Source organism: Mauremys reevesii, linkage group 4 (genome assembly GCF_016161935.1).
Source record: "Mauremys reevesii isolate NIE-2019 linkage group 4, ASM1616193v1, whole genome shotgun sequence".
In the NCBI taxonomy this organism is placed as follows: Eukaryota; Metazoa; Chordata; order Testudines; family Geoemydidae; genus Mauremys; species Mauremys reevesii.
This window is the reverse complement of record NC_052626.1, coordinates 63,658,472-63,680,200: the sequence shown is the minus strand read 5'-3', so window position 1 is coordinate 63,680,200 and position 21,729 is coordinate 63,658,472. Positions and strand designations below refer to the sequence as shown.

General features: G+C 43.8%; 1 protein-coding gene across 2 annotated transcripts; it reads left to right on the top strand.

Moving 5' to 3' along the window:
• Positions 1–405: 405 nt before the first annotated feature.
• DNAL1 (dynein axonemal light chain 1) lies at positions 406–16,714 on the top strand. Of its 2 annotated transcripts, none has more exons than XM_039538853.1 (8): positions 406–582; positions 4,190–4,228; positions 7,797–7,906; positions 8,931–8,986; positions 10,950–11,005; positions 12,513–12,639; positions 13,075–13,221; positions 14,959–16,713. In XM_039538853.1, exons 1-8 carry the CDS (start codon positions 580–582, stop codon positions 15,003–15,005), a joined length of 585 nt encoding a protein of 194 aa, XP_039394787.1. In that variant the 5' UTR covers positions 406–579; the 3' UTR covers positions 15,006–16,713. The 2 variants fall into 2 exon arrangements, with proteins under 2 accessions (XP_039394787.1, XP_039394788.1); XM_039538854.1 differs by lacking the exon at positions 406–582 and adding an exon at positions 624–642 and having other exon boundaries at positions 14,959–16,714.
• Positions 16,715–21,729: the final 5,015 nt, after the last annotated feature.

The following is a 21,729-nucleotide window of genomic DNA, read 5'->3' as shown; positions in this document are numbered from 1 at the left end:
GCCCCCAGCCATGCTGCTGCCCTCCTAGCCCCATCCGTGCCAGCGTCCCCGCCCCCAGCCATGCTGCTGCCCTCCTAGCCCCCATCCGTGCCAGCGTCCCCGCCCCCAGCCATGCTGCTGCCCTCCTAGCCCCCATCCGTGCCAGCGTCCCCGCCCCCAGCCATGCTGCTGCCCCTCCTAGCCCCATCCGTGCCAGCGTCCCCGCCCCCAGCCATGCTGCTGCCCCTCCTAGCCCCCATCCGTGCCAGCGTCCCCCCCAGCGCAACGTAGCAGAGCACCACGCACGCAGCCGCGGTGACCTACCGTACCGTGCGTGCTGTGCCGAATTCGCAAGAGACCCCGACGCCGACCGTGCCCTCCCGCGCACCACTGCGCTCAGCGATACAGCGGCGCTCTGCACAGCGGAAGAGGAGACGAGTGAGCGCAGAGCGGGCGGGAAAGGTCATGTGATTTCCGGGCTAGGGACTATCTAGTTGCCTGGTGTCTCTATGATCTCCGGCTCCTCGCCTTTACTGCAGGTGAGCATGCGCAGGAGTCGAGCGTGCCATAGCAACCGGATCAGCGACAGTAGCAACCGTAATGGTGAGTCTGTTGAAAGGCGAAGCGGGGAGCTGGGGGAGGGGGCGCTGAGGGCTGGATGGGGTAAGTGGAGAGGCGGGGCCTGGCCAGCTGGGGTGGCTGAGGGAGAGAGGAGGTGACTTGGCTGGCGGGGGCCGCGAGGCGGGATTGAGGAGACCTGGTTGGGGTGGGGGGAAAGGAGGAGCTGGGGGACCTAGCGGGCCCTGGCTATGGGAAGGGGCTTGGGGAGCCTGGCTTGGCCATTGGAGCATATTTCACCGAACGTGGCAATGACGGGCCGGACTCTCCGTGTTTCTCGACACAGACAGGAGGAGCTTTGCCCCTCCTGTGTTTGGGCCCTGCCAGGAGCCCATCTGGCCCCCAGCATAAGTTAGATCAGTCTCAGGGTTGTTCTAACTTGCTCTCAGCTGCAACAGCATCTTAGAGGGTGTTTTTCAGTCCAGAATAGCCAGAGAGCAACTTACTGTTGCTGTCCCCACTTTCTCCTTGACAGGCCCCTACAATGGGAGCTGCAAGGGGTGTTGGTGTGGAGTGAACTGCTTAGTAGCAGAGCCAATCCCTGGAGAGGTATAAATGGGCCATAGGGCAACACACAAACTAGCCCACTATCTAGGACCTTGAGGTTATTTCCTGCAATTGTGAACAGTTGTTATAAAGAAACAAATAAACCAAAAAAAAAAAAAGGTTGTGTCTTGGAAAGAGAGTTATTCCAGGGCTAGATCAGAATAGTGGGAGCAAATGATCTTATTCCTCATCCCAGAGCTGCTTGAGTGCCAGGAATCACCATCATTAAAATGCTGAATTAATAGATGGTTTGAAGACTGTAGTAAATACACAATCTACTTTGACTAGCCTGATTACAGCTCCCTTGCCTATGAAATTCCATGTGGTTTTATTTGACTGAAATGACCAAGAATAATTAAATGCATAAAAATTAGGATTAAGCCCAGTTATCTATTTTTCCCCTGGGAACATTGCTGTATGTGTTGAATTTTTGTAAATGTCTTGTAATGATTGTAAGAAATTATTCCATGGACGGGGCAGAGCATGGATTATTTAATATTTTTCAGTTATATTTTACCACTTCTCTGTGTGTGCAGATTTTTATTTTTTCCTTAGATTATTTTTTGTTGTTCTTGTTCCTGTAACATCAATGTGAGCTGTCAAGGGTGACATTTTCAGCCCTTGATGATTTGGCATAATCAGCGGTACAGCATTTTGATTACTTGTTTTTCCTTTCGGCAATCTAACCTCCTTTAACCGGAGTCATTCTGGGAAGACAGCCAGTTCCCAGGTGAAGGATGCCTGGAATTGGGCTGGTTCATGTGAGATTTACAGCAAGGCTAGTTAGTGCACCATGCCTGGGATCAGTGAAGCCTTCCAGTATAAGCAGGCAGGCCATATTGGTATTCTTGTTGGAGTGAATTTGAACTCACTCTAAGAAACCCTGATCTCTGATCTATGCTACCCAGATGACCTATTTCCCTGCTTCTGGTTTTCATCCTCACCATCAGCATCAACCCAGGTGTCAGCAATGGAAGAGGCAGGACAGTTAGGAGTGCAAATCTGAAGAAGTCAGGAAAGAAACTGGTCACTATTTAAATTATATCACATGGATTATTTAAATTCAAATTCAGTAAGTTTTTAGGCTAGAGTATGGGGAAAAAAACTGTACTAGTCATCTTTTTGTTTAATGGTGAGTGATACAGATCAAGAGTTCATGCTGATTTTATTATATCTGTCACCTCCTTTTGAACCAGTTATTTAATATTTATTATTGCAGTAGCATTTGCATGCTGCAATCAAATTGGGCCCCATTGTGTTAGGCATCAAACAAACATATAATAAATGACACATCATGTCCCAAAGAGCTGAAAATCCAAAAGATATGTACTTTTGTTGGCTCATCTGTGGTCCTTCACAGGGATTGATAGAGGTGTGAGAATTAGTGAGGGAAGAAGGGATGCAGTGTTCTTAATTCAAGAATGATTCTCAGCCCTATAATGCTCTTGGTGTTTGATTCAGATAGTGTGGTGGAACAAATTACCAAATGTCTTTTAGGTGACTGGACATAGATGGCTAGATGGCAGTAGCTTAATCTAGATAAGATTGTGTTGATGGTAGAAGGTTGGGGAAGCAACTGGAAGAATTGGTGAGGTTTATATCTCCATCCCCAAATGAAGAAATATGCCTGTCAGTTGAGTTCCAATTCACAAGTTTGGAATTTTGTTCTGGATCACTTTGACCACTCAGCAGTTATAGCCATGTATATGTTCTGTAGTCTGGCAAAAAGCACATGTACTTTCCTTTTGTATCTAGAGCTGCTGCTGCTGCTGTTGTTATTCTTATCATTATTAGTTATTTGTATTACCATAATGCCTAGGAGTCCTAGTCATGACCAGGACCCTGTTGTGCTAGGCTGTGTACAAACACAGAACAAAAAGATGGTCCCTGCCCCCAGGGTCTTACAATCTAACCTTTCTACTATTATACATGCTTTGCCACTTTGAGATTGCACTAGAGTAATATGCTCTACATGGGGGTTACACGATGAGACCATTCAGAAACTAAAGTTAGTGAGAATGGGGTGAGTCTTGCTGAGTGGAGCATTGGACATAAAGTACATAACACTAGTGTTCTCTGATCTGTTCAGCTACTAGGAAATCTCTCCCTGTGCTGTACTGTACAGTTAAGATCAGCAGAGGTGTTCAAGCTGGAGTCCTCTTGATTTTAAAGTGAGGAAGCATTTGACAGGTTGTTTGCTCTGCGAGATCCTTGACTCTGAAACATTTCTCCCCCCCTTTGTCCTTTAGAGCCTTGATTTTTTTTTAAACTTTTTGGGAATGCCACAAAATTTCTTTCTTCACTGGCATTAGGGTAGAAATAGGTAGAGGATTTAGTGGGGTTTTGCAATGGGCCTCAATATAGTGGGTGAGGTATTGCAGTAAGGTATACCAAGTTTCTACTGTTATTGTGGGTCAGTCCATTAAGTGAATATTGTATGGTAGCTTTCACACTTCTTTTTTTAATTGACCACAGTGTGACTTTCAATTATTTGAGGCGCCTAGAAGCATAGGGTAATTGATGCAAAAACCAAAATAAAATAAGAAAATCCCACAGGCTACACCTGACCCTGTGCAGGAAGGACAAAGTTTTCCTCAGTATGTTTCAAAAAGGCTTAGCAAATTTCCACATGGAAAATCTCTGTGATAAGCGTGATCTGCTAAGGGCATTAAGCCAAATTTCATCACTAGTATAACTCCTTTGGCTTCAATAGAGATTCACCAGAGATGCAGAGAACTTGGTCCAGTAATCCAAGCCCTGTGCTACCCATGCCTACAGAGAGCAGGCAAGATCAAGAAGATGATGTGCTTGGTCTCCCGGGGAAATTGTGCATGTATGTATGTTCAGACTTACTGCACCACCTCTAAAATTGCATTGGACGACTCACTGAATGAAATTAAAAGCAGCTTTTGGAAGGGGGTTCAATTTCTGCTTCTTAGGATCGGTTGTAGGAAGAGAGACCATGGAACTTAAGGGGAAAAAATGCTCTGCAATGAACAATTCAGCCAAAAAAATTATAATGATTCTTCTTTTGATTTGTGTTTAGGCAAAAGCAACAACTATTAAAGAAGCTCTAGCCAGATGGGTAAGTACAAGAGAAGTATCTGCAGTTGTCTCAGTGATACTCTGTGCCTGGATCTCAGTTGTAAATAGAATGGCTTCATCCAGTTTGATGAATTCATTACAATAATGTAGAAAAAACAATTTCCTTGAAACATCTGTCACTAAAAGAAGCTTCATGAAACAATATAATTTTATTAGTATCTCACTGAAATAAATTTCATTTGAACCCCTGTGTTCTATTCCTAGTAAATTGTCCTGACCACGAAAGCTCTATTTTAGTTTCTGGTCTAACGCTGTCAGATTGTACATTGACCGAAGATCTGATACTACAAAGAGGTTTTCTCTGCAGGATGTCTTTTGATTTTCTCTGTCTAATTATACTCTGTTCAATCTTGATCACCTAATTAGAGTTTATCCCTAGCACAAAATAATCAAGGATGAAATCCTGGCCCCATTGAAGTCAATTGGAGTTTTGCCATTGACATAGTTGAGCCAAGTTTTTATCTGAACAGTGCATGAAGCAAAAACTCCCAGAAGTAACTTAAAAAAAAAGTCTGAATTCAAAACTAAGTCTCTGTTTAAAATATTTTAACAGTGTAAAGGCTAAAGATGACTTACATCAGTATCATCCATAAGTGTTTTTCCCCATGCATGCAGATCCATAATGCACTCTGCAAAGTTTAAATGAGCAACAAGTTTATTATATATTATTCTTTTTCAATTAAACTTAGTATAGATCTCCATTTTTTGGGATGTGCCTATGGACTAAGTGCCTTCACACTTATAAATTAGGAACCCTCTAGAAAGCTCTTTTTGTTAGAGATCACACAGTTCTGATATCAAAAAGTGGTATGGAAAATAGTCCAGAGACCTGATCTAAAATCCATGGGAATTTTTCCACTGACCTCAATGTGCTTTGAATCATGGCATAGGTGTGACACACATGCTCAATTCCTTCCAGATACTAGAGAAGTTATTTATACTGTTTTACTTTCTAGAGCAGTGATTTTCAAACTTTTTTTCTGGTGACCCAGTTGAAGAAAATTGTTGATGCCCATGACCCAACAGAGCTGGGGATGAGGGATGTGGGAGGGGCTCAGGGCTGGGGCAGAGGGTTGGGGTGCAGGGGTGAGGGCTGCAGGGTGGGGCTGGGAATGAGGGGTTCAGGGTGTGGGGAGACTCTGGGCTGGGGCAGGGGGTTGTGGTGCAGCTCAGGGCTCTGAGCTGGGGGTGCAGGCTCTGGGGTGGGGCTGGGGATGAGGGGTTTGGGGTGCAGGAAGGGGCTCTGGGTTTTGGGGGGGCTCAGGGCTGGGGCAGGGGATTGACGCCCAGGGTTGGGGCACAGGCTTACCTTGGGTGGCTCCTGGCCAGAAGCACAGTGGTGGGGGGGGACTAAGGCAGACTTCCTGCTAGTCCTGATACCGCTCACCGCGCTGTGCCCCGGAAGCAGCCAGCAGCAGGTTCAGCTCCTAGGCGGAGGTGCGCAAGTGGATCCACGCGTCTCTCACCCGCAGGCACTGCCCCCTTTAGCGGCCAATGGAAGTGCGAAGCCAGTGCTCAGGACAGGGACAGCGCGTGGAGCTCCGTGCCCTGTCCCGTCCCCCTTCCCCCCTGCCTAGGAGCTGGACCTGCTGCTGGCTGCTTCCAGGGCACAGCGTGGTGTCAGAACAGATAGGAACTAGCCTGCCTTAACTGGGTAGCAGAGCCACCATGACCCAGTGCTTTACTTTCCACGACCCAGTACTGGGTCGCAACCTGCAGTTTGAAAATCACTGTTCTAGCAGGTTCAGGACTTGGTGTGGAGTGTATAGGCACAACCCAAGAGTAGGATAATAGAGCTTTGTTACCATATTTGGATTTTCAGTTCAGGATACTCCTTTTTCTTAACTATTCTTCTCTGTACTCCCAACCTGTATCCTTGGGAGATGTGATAGAATCTGACTGAGTCCCTCCTGGTTTCAACCTGTTTCTCCTTTTACATGCAAGTTTCTTTTGTTTACAATATAAATATAAATATAAACTCTTCAGAACAGGGGCACTGTCAAAATAGCTATGCACATGAACATTCTGAGACTGGGCTAACATCACCATAGCAGCAACAGCAGAAACCTTTTACAGCAAACACCCAGCTACAGCAGTAGAAGGGGGGAAAGAGAGACAGCCTGTGTTTTCTCACACCCCAGGACCTGGCATGTGGACCAAGTGGCCAATATACCTTTCTGGAGGCACCCATGGGAGAGGAAACATGCCAGGCTCCTCCCCTCCATAAATGCCTACCCAACAGCCCTAGCACATGGTCCAGCATCCCTTTCCAACCTCTCAGGGCACTACATGGGCCTGAAGTTCCCCACAACTCCTGGAGGAGAGTAGGGGGAGAGAGCTGGGCTAGTATATCCTCCATCTGCTCCCTATGACCTACCCCCAAGACCTAGTACTTGGACCCAATGGTCCTTCTTCCTCCGGAATAAATGCCTGCTCCTGCTTCTAGTATGTAGTTAGTCCAGTAACTCAAGTGGTGAAGGTCTGTGGTTCAAATCGTGATGCTGATGGTATTTATAACTTCTTGTTGCATGTAATTAAACTTGTTTTTACCTTTTTCCTACCCACTCCCCACCAAACTCTAGGAAATTACATACAACAAATTACATTAGAGGGACATTACTTAGGTTGCAAAGTCTAGCACTTGAAAGTTAGGAAATACTAGTTTTTTATGGTTGCCCACACAGCCTAAATCCAGCCCCCTTCTTCATATGCTTTAAGATAGTCTTTCTGACGTGATCACATACTATTTTCTCATAAGACCCCTGCCTTATTCAGTGCACAGGATCAGACCTCCCAGTAGTCTTGGGTTTTATGGGACCTAAGTTCACTCTAAGCTGCACGGCTGCGCAGCAGGCTATAAAGGATCGTACAGGCATGCAGCCACAGTGGTGTGGGGAGAGGAGAGAGGTAGGTGGGGGGGGGGGAGCAAGTTGGGTCATGCAGGGCTTCTGCAGGGAGAGGCGCCTCTCCGCCGGCCCCAGAGCTCCTGCTGGTGGGGAGAAGCGCCTCTCTCCAAGAGCTGCTGCCGGTGGGGAGAGGGCTAGGAGGAGTCCTCTGGCCCCAGCCCCGGGGTAGCCTGCACCCCAAACTTCTCATCCCCAGCCCCACCTCTCAGCTGGCACCCCCATCTGGAGCCCTCACCCCCCTTCACCCAGCCCTCTGCCCGAGTCCTGAGCCCCCTCCCACATCCTGAACCCCTCAGCCCCACCCCAGAGCCCTAACCCCCAGCTGGAGCCCTCGCCCCTGCACCCAAACCCTCTGCCCCAGCCCTGGAAATAAGCCAGTCTTCTCTTTCTTCTTTTTCTTTAAATTAAAGGGGTGTGAGTGCGTATTATCATCCCTGTTAATTACACAGTTGAGTGAGGGTCTGGGTTGCTGGAAGTGAGATGTAATTCAGATGAACAACACCACCAGAACAACAACAAACAAGATTTAAAACCCTTTCTCTTCTGTTTTCTTGAAGATTAGGGATAATTTTTATAACAAGTGCAGATTCTAATCAGTGTCTCGTTTTTTTGCCCTTTCTTTTCCTTCTTTGTTTTCCTCAGGAGGAAAAAAATGGCCAGAAGGCATCGGAGGCCAAGGAGGTGAAACTATATGCCCAGGTTCCTCCTGTAGAGAAGATGGATGCATCTCTGTCCACACTTGGTAACTGCGAGTAAGTTCTGTTAAACAAACAAACCTGGAAATAATCCATTTTTAATCATTGCTTCTGGTTTTTTGAAGTCTAGGTTTTCTCCCCCTACATCTATTACCTCCTAGATGTGAGCAAAATAAGCTCTGCTCTTTCTCCCATATAAACATACAGATGTTCTTCTGCTTAGTAATATAATTGCCACTTACTTGAGAAGACAGAACCTAGTTCTCTCAGACATTAATGCAAACTCAGCCTTAATACCAGTCCATTGAATGGCTGGTAGATGGCATTGAAGTGAATAATTTCTGTCCCATGTCTGGAGTCCACCAGGCTGTGGACGAGCATGTGGTCCCTTTGAAGACTCCTGCACTGTTGTGGGTGTATAATCTCTTTGTGTGAAATTGTGCGCCAAAGTCTACACCACCACATTCAGATGTCCAGGCTTTCTCTAGGAACTGCTGTTCAGAAATAAGTCTTGAGGTTCAATCTCATATAGTACCAAAATTTATTTGCTGCAGTATTACTTTCTTAACAGCATAATGACTGACTTGTCCTGAGTTCCTGGGTCTCCACAGGACTAGGAATCTTAGTATTAGGGCCTAGAGCATCCATGACAGCTCATAGTGCTGCTGCTCTTGGTATTGCTCTTGACCAAAGTAGCTCCAAGAGAAACACTGTAATGTTAGCTCCATCTGAATGAGGAAGGAGGAGGACAAAATAGAACTAATTGGTAGTGACAGAAAGAAAAGTTTGGGAAATATTGTAACCTGTCTTTGGTTTGAGCCAGGCACACAAAGGAGGATGCCACACATATGGTATAAAATTGGTGGTGGAATCCCCAAAAAAGTGAAATTTAAATCTTACAGAGATGCGTGATTTGAGGAGAATAGGACTGTGCATGTATCCAGTGGTTTACTACATAATAGGAGAAGAATAAAATGTGATTTAATTCTAACAAAATGTTATTTGTGAGAGGGCCTTCTTCTGATTCAGTGATTTCTGTTGCACTGTTAATATAAGCTGTTAATTATTCTTGCTTTTAAAGGAAGTTGTCTCTGTCTACAAACTGCATTGAAAAAATCGCCAACCTGAACGGCCTAAGTAAGTGATATGTCAATGACTAATTGTGTTTATATTCTAGCTGCTTGGATTAGATGTGTTCCATAGTTGTGGCACATGGCCAACTATTGACATCCTGTTCTGACATCACCTTCCATTCCTCCACTTCCAAAAAAAAAAAAAAAAGTAAAGGGGACTCACCAGGAAGATGGGAGACCTTGGTTCCAGTCCCCATTTCACATCAAGCAAAATGGGGATTTGAACCCACATCTTTGTTGAGTGCTTTAACCAATGGGCCATTGGCTATAAGGAGGTACTGTTGGCTCCATTTTTTTAAAGAAAGTGCTGACCTGGCTGAGGCACCTAACTCTATGAGAGAGTTCAGGACTGTAAATTCTGAGTAGTGGGGAGATGCCTCCCTCCAGCCTGGAATTATGTGCCTACCTCCCTTTGAGGGATGAGGCTTAGGCCAGGTTGAATCATTTAATTGTGTTTTACTTAATGTCAGTATTACATTGGGGAAAATCTTGCTTCCTGCAAAGTTTGGGATTTCTGAGTACAAGAGTATTTAAGGAGTAATATTTTCCCCGATTGGACATCATTTCAGATAATATCAGTTCCCCAATTTTATATTTTAAGGTTTATAATAACTGAACAGGTACTCAAAAGGCCAATGTTACGTCCTTTTGGAAAAGTATCCATAGTTTCTAATCATGGTTTCAAAGAACATGAAGATAATTTGGCTAGATCAAGAGTCTTTTTCCAGGAGATGGGGAGTTTGGGAAATTCGAGGTAAAATAGTTCCAATAGGCTTCAGGTTTACTATATTTTTAGTGGCATTTACTTTTTCCCTTCCAAAGACATCACCTAACTACCTTTTGACAATACACCCTATCGTATTCTTCTCACAAGAAAGTAAGGTGTCCAGGACTTGCACAGATCCTGGGATTTCATTAAGAATTCCAGTTGCACCTGAATTTCTTCATGAAAGCCCATCTATTTCCCCTTCTCTTCCACTTTCTATAAATAGGTCTTCTGTCATCACAACCTTCCTTTACTTACAGGTGTGGCTGGCCAGGACAGGTCACTGTTGACCAACCCAAAGCCCATCCCAGCCACTCTAAACAGCTGATGTGCTTTCTCTGCAGCACCCATTGGTTCTTGAGTGGAATATTCATTTGCCTCATCATTAAATAGTACATACTGTATTTCTCATCATTGTGCAAACAGGAGAAAAACAAGATCATTAGGTAATTAATGCCTAGTTCAAATGCACACCGTGAGAAAGTGCTTGAAATAGCCATGGAAACTACTGATTAGAGGTTAACCTAACTAGACACTATAGAATGATTTTGTGCATGCATATATCTGGAAGAACAGCTGGAAATGAAGTTTCACAAAAAAGACTCCTTGTTTGTGATAGCTTCAGATGTTCTGGCACATCACAAGAACAATTTGTGGCTGAACAAATATAGGCAATTTGAAAATAAATCTCATCAGAGTGGCTGTATTGCTACTAGAATCTCATGGGTCAAAATAGTTGACCTCTTTCTAATCAGACACTGGTTGCTATAAAGTAACACCAGGTATTGCCTCCTATTCAGGAATTGAGTCTGCCTCCTTAGTATTGGTCCCAATCCCTCCTGGTCTGGGAAGTAAGATCAGGACCAAAAATTTAATCTTGCTTCACGCACATGAGCACTAGAACACCAGAATGACAGCCTGTTTTGTTCAGTCCCTACCTGGACTGGATGTGAACAGGCAGCCTACAGATGAAAGACTTTCTAATACCCGTACTTGAGCCATCCACTCCACCCATTCATTACAATCTGTATATAGAACAGTATGTCGTTTGCTTCTGATATGTCATTCTTCCTTAATATAGCCTGTTCAGAATATAAACCTCTCTTGTCTGTGGTATGCAGTATGTTGTCAGATTTCCAAGCTCTTTACATTTTAAGCACCAGTCATTTGTTAATAAGAAGCTCTTCTCCCTCCATTGCAGAAAACTTGCGGATTCTTTCATTGGGGAGAAACAACATAAAGAATCTGAATGGGCTGGTACGTCCCTTTTTGTAGTTTACATTTATTAAAATTAGCAAGGAAGTGCTACATAATTCTTGCATCAAGGCATAGGGGAAGAGTGATTTACCTACCCCTGCATCTCTCTTCACATAATTCAACCTTAGTGCCTAACCATTTATTTTGTTTTCTTCTGCTGCCATCTTTGCACCTTCCTACATGTTGCTCATGATGCTAGGACCAGTCTCCCATTTCCCTTGTGCCAGTTAACCACCCTCTCTTCACTGAAATCTCTCCTTAAAAAGCCCTCCATCTTTACAGACTTTAAATGCTAATCCACCAAATACAACATTTAAATCCCCCAATAAGCTTAAGAGGAACATTTTTCTTTTTAGATATGCATTATCTGCTACCCTTATTGTCTCACTCAGCCAACTTTCCCAGACCCCTTTGCTATTGCTTTTGTCGTTTTTCTAACCTGGGATATGATCTTGTAAGCCCCTCCACACGCAATTCACATAACATGAGATTCTGCATACAACAGCAGGCTCCTAGATTGTAAGATCCATTGGTAGAAAATACCATAAAGTACCATAAACTCCAGTGGCATTATATGAATTATAACTTCTACTCCCTTTGCTTATATGAATCTCATCTCCTGCCAGAAAGTGGTTCTGATATTGTGGTCAATCACTGCACACATTGGCCTGCCTATAAACCACATTGTGACTCTCTACCCATCACAGGGGTGATTGGCATACTGAACAATGGGATAAAAGGCATGTGGCAGAGAGGCAAGGGTAGAAATATAGATAACAAGGCAAAGATCTAGAGGAGAGGAAGCAGATCAGGGTCAATTTTATTACCTCTGTGTTAAGATGTCTGTATAATTAAAACCACAGAAATAAAGGAAAGAATTTGTTCTTCAAGAGCTTCTGTGCATTCCTGCTTGCAGGATATGGCTTTTCCAGGCAGTTCCTCCACTCAACACCAGGGCTGCTGTATCCCACAGGTGTGAATGCACAGAAGCGACTCTGAAGGAACAACAGTTATGGTAAGTAATCTCTCTTTCTCCTCTTGCTGGAGGATTGCTGACGATAGAAAGTGAAATTTGAAACCTGCAGATATAAGCATGCACTTGTCTGAAACTATGCAATCCCTTATATTACAAACTAAACCCTCTAAAGCAATTGATGAACTGCAGTCGTCTAGCACTGTAGAACTCTCTTCGTGCAGCTAAAATAGCTCCTTTCTCTCCATATGCCTTGAGTAGAACTCTGCTCAGATGTTCAGTATATCTTGTTCATGTCTTGATTTATTTTTCTAAACAAGCTGAGAGATGTATTTCAAAATTTGGGATTTTCTTTCCTTGAAGCTTTGTCATCCAGAATTAGGAACCTGCTTAAAAGAAAACAAGGAATATTGAAATATATGGTTCTGTTTGTTGTGTGACATAGCATCTGGAGGGGAGAAAGGGAGCAGAGATAATCTGGGAAATATAGGAAGACTTACTCTCACTTTTCTGAGAGGTGTTATCATTTTCCAGGAGGCAGTTGGAGATACATTAGAGGAACTGTGGATCTCATACAACTTAATTGAGAAGCTAAAGGGCATCCATGTCATGAAGAAGCTGAAGATTCTCTATATGTCCAATAATTTGGTGAAAGATTGGGGTAAGCCTAGGCTCCTAGTTTCTCTTCTGAAATTCCTTACTGAGTATGGTGAGTGTGCATCAGCTGAGACAGCTTGGGTCAAAGTGAGGAAACTGTCTCCTTAAGGTTCTGAGTGGGCAAGTTTAGCATGGAGCCTGCAGAGATGAACAAGCTGTTCCAATTGCCTGCTCATACAAGAGAATTTAAAATATATTGAGAAAGTCTGTTTATTCAACTTCTGTGTCATGTGGGGTTTGTTCTTTGAACTATATATCTGACCCATTGCTTTTATCATCTATCACCTGCATTCTTCATCCTGGTACCCAATAAATCCATATCCTTCCTCACCTAAAAACACCCTGGCAGTGTCTGTGCAGGTATTGAAAGGCAGCCTTGGTGCAGATGTGCTTTTTGTGTTCCACAGTCTATTTCTAACATCTTCTTTTGTGACTGCAGCAGAGTTTGTGAGACTGGCGGACTTGCCATTACTGGAGGATCTGGTGTTTGTGGGCAATCCACTGGAAGAGAAATACTCTGCCGATCAGCAGAGCAGCTGGGTCGAGGAAGCAACCAAACGAGTGCCCAGGCTGAAAAAACTAGATGGTAAGCTTTAAGCAGCAGCTGGGTGGCATTTATTATACAAGATCTTTTGCTTAGTGTAATGAGACCAGTAGGGTATTGGCTCAGCACCTCAAAAGTACAACTGTGAGATCTGGAGGAGGGTGGGAACCAACTCAATGAGCAGCATTCTTCCTTTCACCACTTACTCTACTATGTGTTCACCTCTGCACAAGCTAAATTGTTCAGCCATAGCCTCAACTTCTTCTGAGAGTGGATTTTCAAGTGTTTGAAAGAGGGTGAGTGCTGTGGAGTTCCTCTGAATTGGCTTCAGCCTTCAAAGTGACTTCATTTACAACAAAGCCTGTTTCAAATTAGACCTGTCACTGTGCATCACTAGCACTTCAGAGAGGGTCTTGCTCTAATGTGTTGAACTAGTATCCGGTCAAAATACTCTTAACAGCATAACTTAGAGGTGAACTGAAATGTGTTTTGATTTTTTGATAGACAATATTTGTTAACATTTTAAATCTCTTGTGGAATTCACATGTTGACTTAATGATGAGACCACAATAATGTAAGTGGATTTATCTCCTAACACCCGTGTTCAGGATTCTGGGTTTTCCCACAAGAAATGGTGAGAGGGAAAACACCTAGGTCGTAGCAACGCGGTATGTTCTTTACCTTGATTATAGGGTTAGGGATGTCATCAGCTCTTTCAAGGAAGAGCCAGAATTCCAAGCTCTTGTCCTGGTAGGTAATAAAAGGGGAAATGATTTTCAAATATTGAGTTTTGTTTTTAAACTTATTTAAAATTTTATGTTAATGGCTGATGATCATAAATCTTTCTGGTATTTATTTAAAAAGCAGCTCACTTCTCCTTTAAGGCAAATCTAAAGAGCTTCTCTGTTTGAATGGCTTCTAAAGGATGGAGAGTTTGTTGGGTAATAGTGGACAGCAAGTGGGAGAAGTGGGCAGGGTGGGTAGCAGCTGGGAGGTGAGTGGTGAAAGCAGCAGTAGGAGAGGCAGGCAGGCAAATGAGTGAAGAATACAGTATCAGTGTTGGGAGCAGAGGATGAGAAGTCAGAGCCTGAATTATTGAAGAGGTGGGAGGAAAGAGGACACTGAGACATGGCCAGAGAGAAATGTTGATATGAAGGATGGGCTGGAGCAACAGGTGCTGTGTGAGAAGAGTAGACAGCTGAATAGAGAAGCTGGTGTGAGGCATGTATTTGTATGATCAAAGGGGTAACCCTTGTTTACATAACGACACCAGTGCACTGTTAGAGTGGCACACACCAAGGTTTAAGAGTTAATCAGTGTTCCTCATACCCTGACAGCACGAGATCATGTACCTCCAAGAAGAAGGTGTGCAGCTCTCCTCTTGGGGTGGCTGCATTGTGGTTTCTCAACACAAACACTGTGCTTTCTCCAGTGACACAGTCAGGCAGAACACTGACCACTCATTATTGGTAGGCCATGCTCTAATATACTGTAGTCCCTGCTGCACAAGAAATGGGAGCAACAGCATAGAAGAGAGCTCTTAAACTGAGGCCTGGGGTATTGAAGGGAGAACCAACAGTTAGAATCGGGAAGGGAGGGGGATATTCAGACGCATGGGAAGCTTGATTTGTTGTCTTCAGTTAAAAAGCAGTGGCAAAAGGCTGTTTTGCTGGTGGCAACTTAAACTTGTTCTTGCTTCTCCTCTGCACTCCTAGTTGACTAGCATTAGTGGGTACTGCATCAGTGATTCTTAGCAGACATTTTCTCTCTGTGTTTTAGGTGTCCCAGTTATTAAACAAGAAGAAGGCGAAGAAGGAGAAAACTAACACAACTCTTTCTTGTGTGGTATTATATTATTTAAGTTTCTTCAGAGCAATTCAGCACACAAAGCTTTTGTATAAATGTTTGTTTCAAAGAAAATCTATGGACAATTTTTTTTAACTAACTCATCTCCATACTCTCTTTTCCTCACCCAAAGAGTTAATTACCAAAACATGGGCACACTAACTTCATACATTTCATGTGCTCTTCTGTGAGGACTATTGAAAGTGAGTGTTTGTCTGTCTGATTAATTTAATGAGAGACTTTAACTAAAACCACATACTGATTTTTATCCCGATTAGTGATGATTGTAGATCTGTCTTTCTGGTTATGATAGAACTGTTTTTCTTGTTAACTGTGCAGCTGAACATTTTTTTTTTAATCATTTGAAACATGGAGACCAGAACAACAGTATTTTGTTTTACACACTCTTTGCAGGCTAGACTTTGTTATTTTTTAATACCCTCACAGGTAGAAACAGTTACTAACTGTAACTGGTTCTCCGAGATGTGATGCAGATGTGTGTGCACACTCAGCATGGAGCCTTTTGCCTAGCAGTACCCGTAGAGGGGCAGCATTTGCATCTTGTGGCTGTAGGCGCTCCCCATGCTATGAGAGGCGGAGCCACCCTGACCACCCTCAGTTCCTTCGCACCAAAAGCCTATGAGAGGAGACTCTGATGCAGAGGGAATAGAGGGTGGGTTGTAGAATACACGCCTGCATCACACCTTGAAGAACCACAATCACAGTGAGTAACCATTTCTTCTTCTTCAAATGGATACAGACATGTATTCTGCTTTAGTGACTTCTAAGCAAGCACCCCAATTTGTAACCGAGGCTTGGAGTCTACTGCAGTAGGGATTGTTTTTAAATCTTCCGCCCTTCTGAGGTCTTTGTTCCCTTTGGAAGATGCTGCAGTAGCATAATGGTCCATAAATGTATGTATGGACAACCACGTGGCCACCCTGCAAATGTCCACTATGGAAATGTCACTGAGGAACGCTATGGACAGCACTTGCACCTTCATGGAGTGAGCCTGTTTCCACAGAGGAAGTGAAGCTATCTCATACTCAGTCTTGATACAGCATGCTATCCATCTAGAGATGGTCTGTGTAGAGACCAGTTGCCCCTTCATGAAGACTGCATGTGACATGAACAGGCGAGGTGAAGCATGAACCGGTGGTCCTGTCGAGATAGAAGGCTAGACATCACCTGACGTCCAGAGAATGGAGATGCACTCTTCCCCAGAAGAACTGCAACTTAGGGAAAAACACAGACAGTGAGAAGCAACTGAGGGGGGTTGGGGCGGCGCCACCTCATATAGTCAGGGGAGGCACAAGGCGCATGCACTGCCTCTCTACAGGTACTGCTAGGCAGAAGTCTCTGGTCCAGCATGCTAGGCACACACACACCGAAGTGGAATACACGTCTGCATTTACTCAAAGAAGAATCACTACCCCATAACACTTCAAGAACATGTGAGGCTGTCTTTTCTGCCCTTCAGCGCTCTGCCAGTTATCTGTAGCTCAGTAGTCCCAGTAGTTGTCAGGGCTCATGTTAGAAAAGGCAGTGAATGGTCTAATGATCTCCTGTCATTAGCAGTGGACCTATAACTGATTATCTTGAACTGCCCTGGAACTCAAAACTTCATTACTGAGAAGGCCACGACTACCTTTTGATATATTTGTTTTTAAATGAAGCAATGGAAACTCTTTGCATAGTTTTTTGGTGGAATTTAAGTACTTATTGTTTTTTTTCTTTACATTGTTATAAGAAATTAGGCACTTTAGATTTGAATACATAGACTTTTACTAGCCAATAGCTGGCGTGTGGTACTAGCCTGAGCATGACTTTCTTTTTAGCTGACTGATTAATGTAGTCCTTCACAGCTCTAGAATATTCTACTAAACTAAGGAGGTTGATAACTGTTTAGAAACAAACAAATGTACAAAAGACCTGGTCTTGAGGGTATTTTTATAAGCTTTGATTGGGGGGTATTCATTTGTTTCTAAAGCACAGATGTAGGCAGCTGACTGAAAGGTTTAGGTAGCTGCTGGGGAAAGGACAAAAGAGCTTGGAAGTAGGAATTGGAAAATAAATACTGATAAAGAGCTAAATTGGTTTGCCACATGGTGACATCTTAGTGAAGTCCCCAGATGTGACAAGTAAATCTTTTTAAAATTAAATGCATGAAATGATGATTGGAGAAAGCACCACTGACCCCTAGAAAATGCATAAAATGATCTAAACAGGCCTTTTAGCAGCTCAGATTGCTAAAGTTCTGGTTTACTTTCCTATTCCTGGTACCAATTCAGTTTAATCAAATTAAAACGGCAGCAATGAGCATATTGCTGTGTGAGGAGCAGAATGAGTGTGGGAGAGAAGCAAAACCTCACTCGTAATTTGTCTTGTGTTCCTAAAGCTGAAGCTGTGGTTGGATTTTTGGAATCCAGGCTCAAAGATAGGAAAGTGGTGATGTAGTTAGCCCCAGGCAAGGGCAGTATTCAGCTCCTGTTATGGTAGGCAGTACCATTACTTTTCCCCAGTCAAACTCTGGTACAATTCCAGCTCTGACACTCAATTTCTAAGTGACCAGTGTGAAGTAGAAGACTACAGGCAAAGCAATTCAATGCTATTACCTTCTTTATAGCTACTCTGTACATTCCCACAGGAATATGTATGCCATATATGCCCAGTAATTGCCCGGTCATTGCAGGTAAGACTCAAATCTAATTTTAGGGTCTTTTCTTCCTTTTTAATGAACAGATGCAGAGAGTCCTCTGCCTTTGACATTCTTCACCTAAGATAAAACTTTTCCAGACAGCCTGATGTGCTGCCTTGAATGCAGTCTGACTCTATTCTCAGTGGGCCTGTTGGTCATCTTATAGCCAAATTGCCATTCAAAAGTAACTTTCTAGGCTTGCAGGCTCTACTGGTGATCAGGACAAGACAGTACTGGCCATAGACAATACTGTTGGGAGATTAGTAAAGTTGGGAAATTTGTAGACAGCTAACTGTTGTTACCAGGCTAGTCATTTTTATCCTTTTCAGCACTAAATTCATTGAGAGTTAGTAATTAACAATTCTTTGGACAGGAGGTGGCTTTACACATTATTTCTAAACCCTACATTGATGATATACTCAGCCTCTGCTGCCATCAACTCCTGTGTACAAGAACAGCAGGCTAGATTTGTGTCCTTGAATACTATAGTTAAAATATTAGCATTTCTCAGTGCAAGCAAAAGCCTGGGTGAGTATGAAACCTGACTAAATACTGCTAGCAAATGGAATTGCCAAGTAGGAACAGTCCTCTTCACATATTTTACAGACTCCTGTGGAGGGTTGAGGAGGATTTTCGAAGTAATCTCTTAAGGAAAGCATCAGTCAGTGGGGACCTACTTTAGAATTGATTCACTCCTAGTTGCTGAAATGAATTCCCTTCAAAAGTCTTGGTGTCCAGGTTTCCTAAAGTAACACATTCTGAAGCTGTTTGCACATGTGTAGCTTCAGTGCTAGTAGAAGGAGGTGGTTAACTGTAGTTTCTGTAATTCCTTTAGAGCCCTGCGTAGCACTTCCAGTTTGGGTTGTTTGCTGCAGAGTCATGACCAGAGCACAGCTAGCAAAACTGACTCTGGGCTTGGCTACACTTGCAAGTTGCAGCACTGGTAGAGGCTTTCCAGCGCTGCAATTAGTAACCGTCCACACCTGCAAGGCACATCCAGCGCTGCAACTCCCTGGCTGCAGCGCTGGCTGTACACCTGGCCAGGTTGGGGTGTAGCGATTGCAGCGCTGGTGATCCAGCGCTGCTCATCAAGTGTGGACACACACCAGCGCTTTTATTGGCCTCCAGGGAATAAGGAGATATCCCAGAAAGTTTTTAACTAAATTACTCTCTTTGTTTTGTTATGCAGCCTCTCTTTGTTTTGTTGTGAACTCCGAACGAGCTCCGTTGAACTGCTTATCTAAAAAACAAACACTGATCACAGCAAACAGGAGCTATCTGTACCTGGCTGTGAACTATCAAATGAGAGGCAGGGAGTGAATGTTTGCTTGACAGAGAAACAGCGTTGGAGGCAGGCTGTTTGCAATTAAGACCAAGGGTTCGTGAACATTTTGTGATTTTTCAATCCAGGAAGCTAAACTGTTGGCTCCAAAAATCCACTCTCTCTCTCTCTCTCTCTTCCCCGCTCCCTGTCACAGTACACCACAGGGAGTGAGTGAAACAGCGGGGAGTCCGTGTTGGAGGCAGGCTGTTTGCAATTAAGAGTTAAGACTAAGGGCTCGTGAACATTTTGTGATTTTTCAATCCAGGAAACTAACACACAGTGTTGGCTCCAAAAATCCCCTCTCTCTCTCTCTTCCCCGCTCCCTGTCACAGTACACCACCCTCCACCCCACTCTTTTGAAAAGCACGTTGTTGCCACTTGAATGCTGGGATAGCTGCCCATAATGCAGCACTCCCAACAGCGCTGAAAATGTTGCAAATGTGGCCACACACCAGCGCTGGTAGCTGTGAGTGTGGCCACACACTAGCGCTGCTCCTACACAGCTGGATGACCAGCGCTGCAAACCGTAAGTGTAGCCAAGCCCTCTGTCAGAGAAGTGTGCCCTCAGGTATGCTGAGCTTTGAGGCTGCCTCTGGTATATTCATGTAATGCTATTGGTCTCTGCTTTCCTTCTCCTTCTACCAAGAGTGTATGCTCTGGCAATAGGTGGGAAGGAGGGGGAAAAAGCAACTCCAAACAGTTGACAATAGCTCTAATACACATTTGAGAAGAATATGCTATCATGTAGCCTGTGAGTATGGCCATCCTCAGAACAGTGGGCACAGATGTAGCCATTTGGCTTTGTCATTTTAGTTAAGCATTCACCAGTGGCATTAAACTAGCTAGAGCCTCTTAACATCCTTTTTTGTGGATGAAGGGCAGGTATGAAAAACACTTTCCGATGCTACCCACAGTCCTGCTGGTTCATTTAGCTCCATGTAGCGTCGTTGTAGTGTGCAAGTACACAGGCAGAATTTCCCAAGGCAGCGGCAACATTAGAGAACAGACTAGAAAGGTGCAGGAGAGAGGATTAGCACAAAACAGTGATACAGTGAAAAGATTTGCAGGATAATCCAGGGTGATGGTTACAGAACAAAGTGCAATTCCTGCCGCCTCTGTCTTAAATATTAACAGTATCTGTACAGCAAAGTCCAAGAGCAGCTCTTACAACCATTAAGGAATTGGTAGAATTGTGCTGCTTGTGAATACAATGAAAATTCACTGTTGATGGGGTTAGGCATCCAAGCTCATTGACATTAAAGTACATTTTATAACACAAAATTTATCCTGTAATAAATGTGAAATGGTAATTTAGCTGGAGTGGGGACAGGAGGGGGATTAACATCCTTTCTGACAAGAACTGAAATGTCAGACTTATTTGAGAGCATTTGCTAAGGAATGCACCAAATGGGTTTCCTTTACTGATAGCAGAAAAAGCTTTTACCAAAATCTGATTTCTCCCCCACCCCGCCAACTGTTGGCAGGAAAGCCCAGCTAAAGTCTTGCCTTGCCTAATGTATATGCTTATGCTTATGAACAAATCAAACTTTACATTTGCAAAATAAAGTGAAGGGGGTTGATTTTTTTAAAAGAAGATTTGCACTTTAAAAATTATGCACTGGATGTTGGTGGAGAGTATGGCAGAGATGTAGCTGTAAGGAGTAGGACCTACCATTTAGGAGCCTAAGTACCATTCAGGATCTGGGCCTAGCAGAGCAGGGTGTTGAAATGATTTCCTTACTCTCTGCTCTTCCATGTCTCACCACATCTGTTATGATACCTAGCACCTAGTGAGTTGATGATGGGTGAAAGGAGCACCCATGTAAAATTCTCAAGCCATGTGGATGCCTGCTCTCCCCCACAAACATAGCGTGGTGGGCTCTCCCCACACCTCCCTCCCACTTTTTTCTTCTTATAGAAATTTGCTACAGGTAAGCGGAGTGTCAGTAAACGGATGAGTGTTTCCATGCTTGCCAACATATTGTCAGTCTCCAAGCAGCCAATGCATTCAGTAATTACGCTGAAAACTGGTGCTAGAATATGAGAAGGGACCTTAAAGCCAGCAGTGCTCAGTCTGCGTGTGGCTCACTCAGGTTACATGAGGGGTACTCGTGACTAGCCCAAGCTGCTGCACATGCCAGCGCAGCCACACTGCTATTTTTAGCATGCTAGCATGGGCTAAGATAGCACTGCTGCCTAGGTTGCACTGGGAAGCATGCATCCAGCTGCAGTGCAGACATGAGAAGTCTCCACTTCTAGAACAAACTCCAAGTGGGAGAGCAGTTTTAACACCTAGTTTGTTGGTAATCTTTTATATACAAGTAATTTTGTAGCATGACCAAAGTGTTAAACTTGCTGTGTATTAAGTTATTTAGGCATAAATTCTAAATATTACTTTGTGAAGTGTGTTTATAAATAGTAATAAATGTTATTTTATAAAGAAAAAAGTGCCTCCCTGTTGTGTGTGATAATGAGCAATAGTTTGGCTTAAGGACAGTGTATAGAACCTTATGTCTTATCTGCCATTTTTGCTCACAGCCCTGTCCTAGCTTTACAGCATAAGGCTTTAGTGAAATGGTTTTACTCTTAACCCTCCTTATCCCTTTACCTTTTGTAATAGAAAATGTGACTTGGGCCCAGTCCCACTAGCCCATCACCACTTCCCCTCTCACAGAAAAATCCT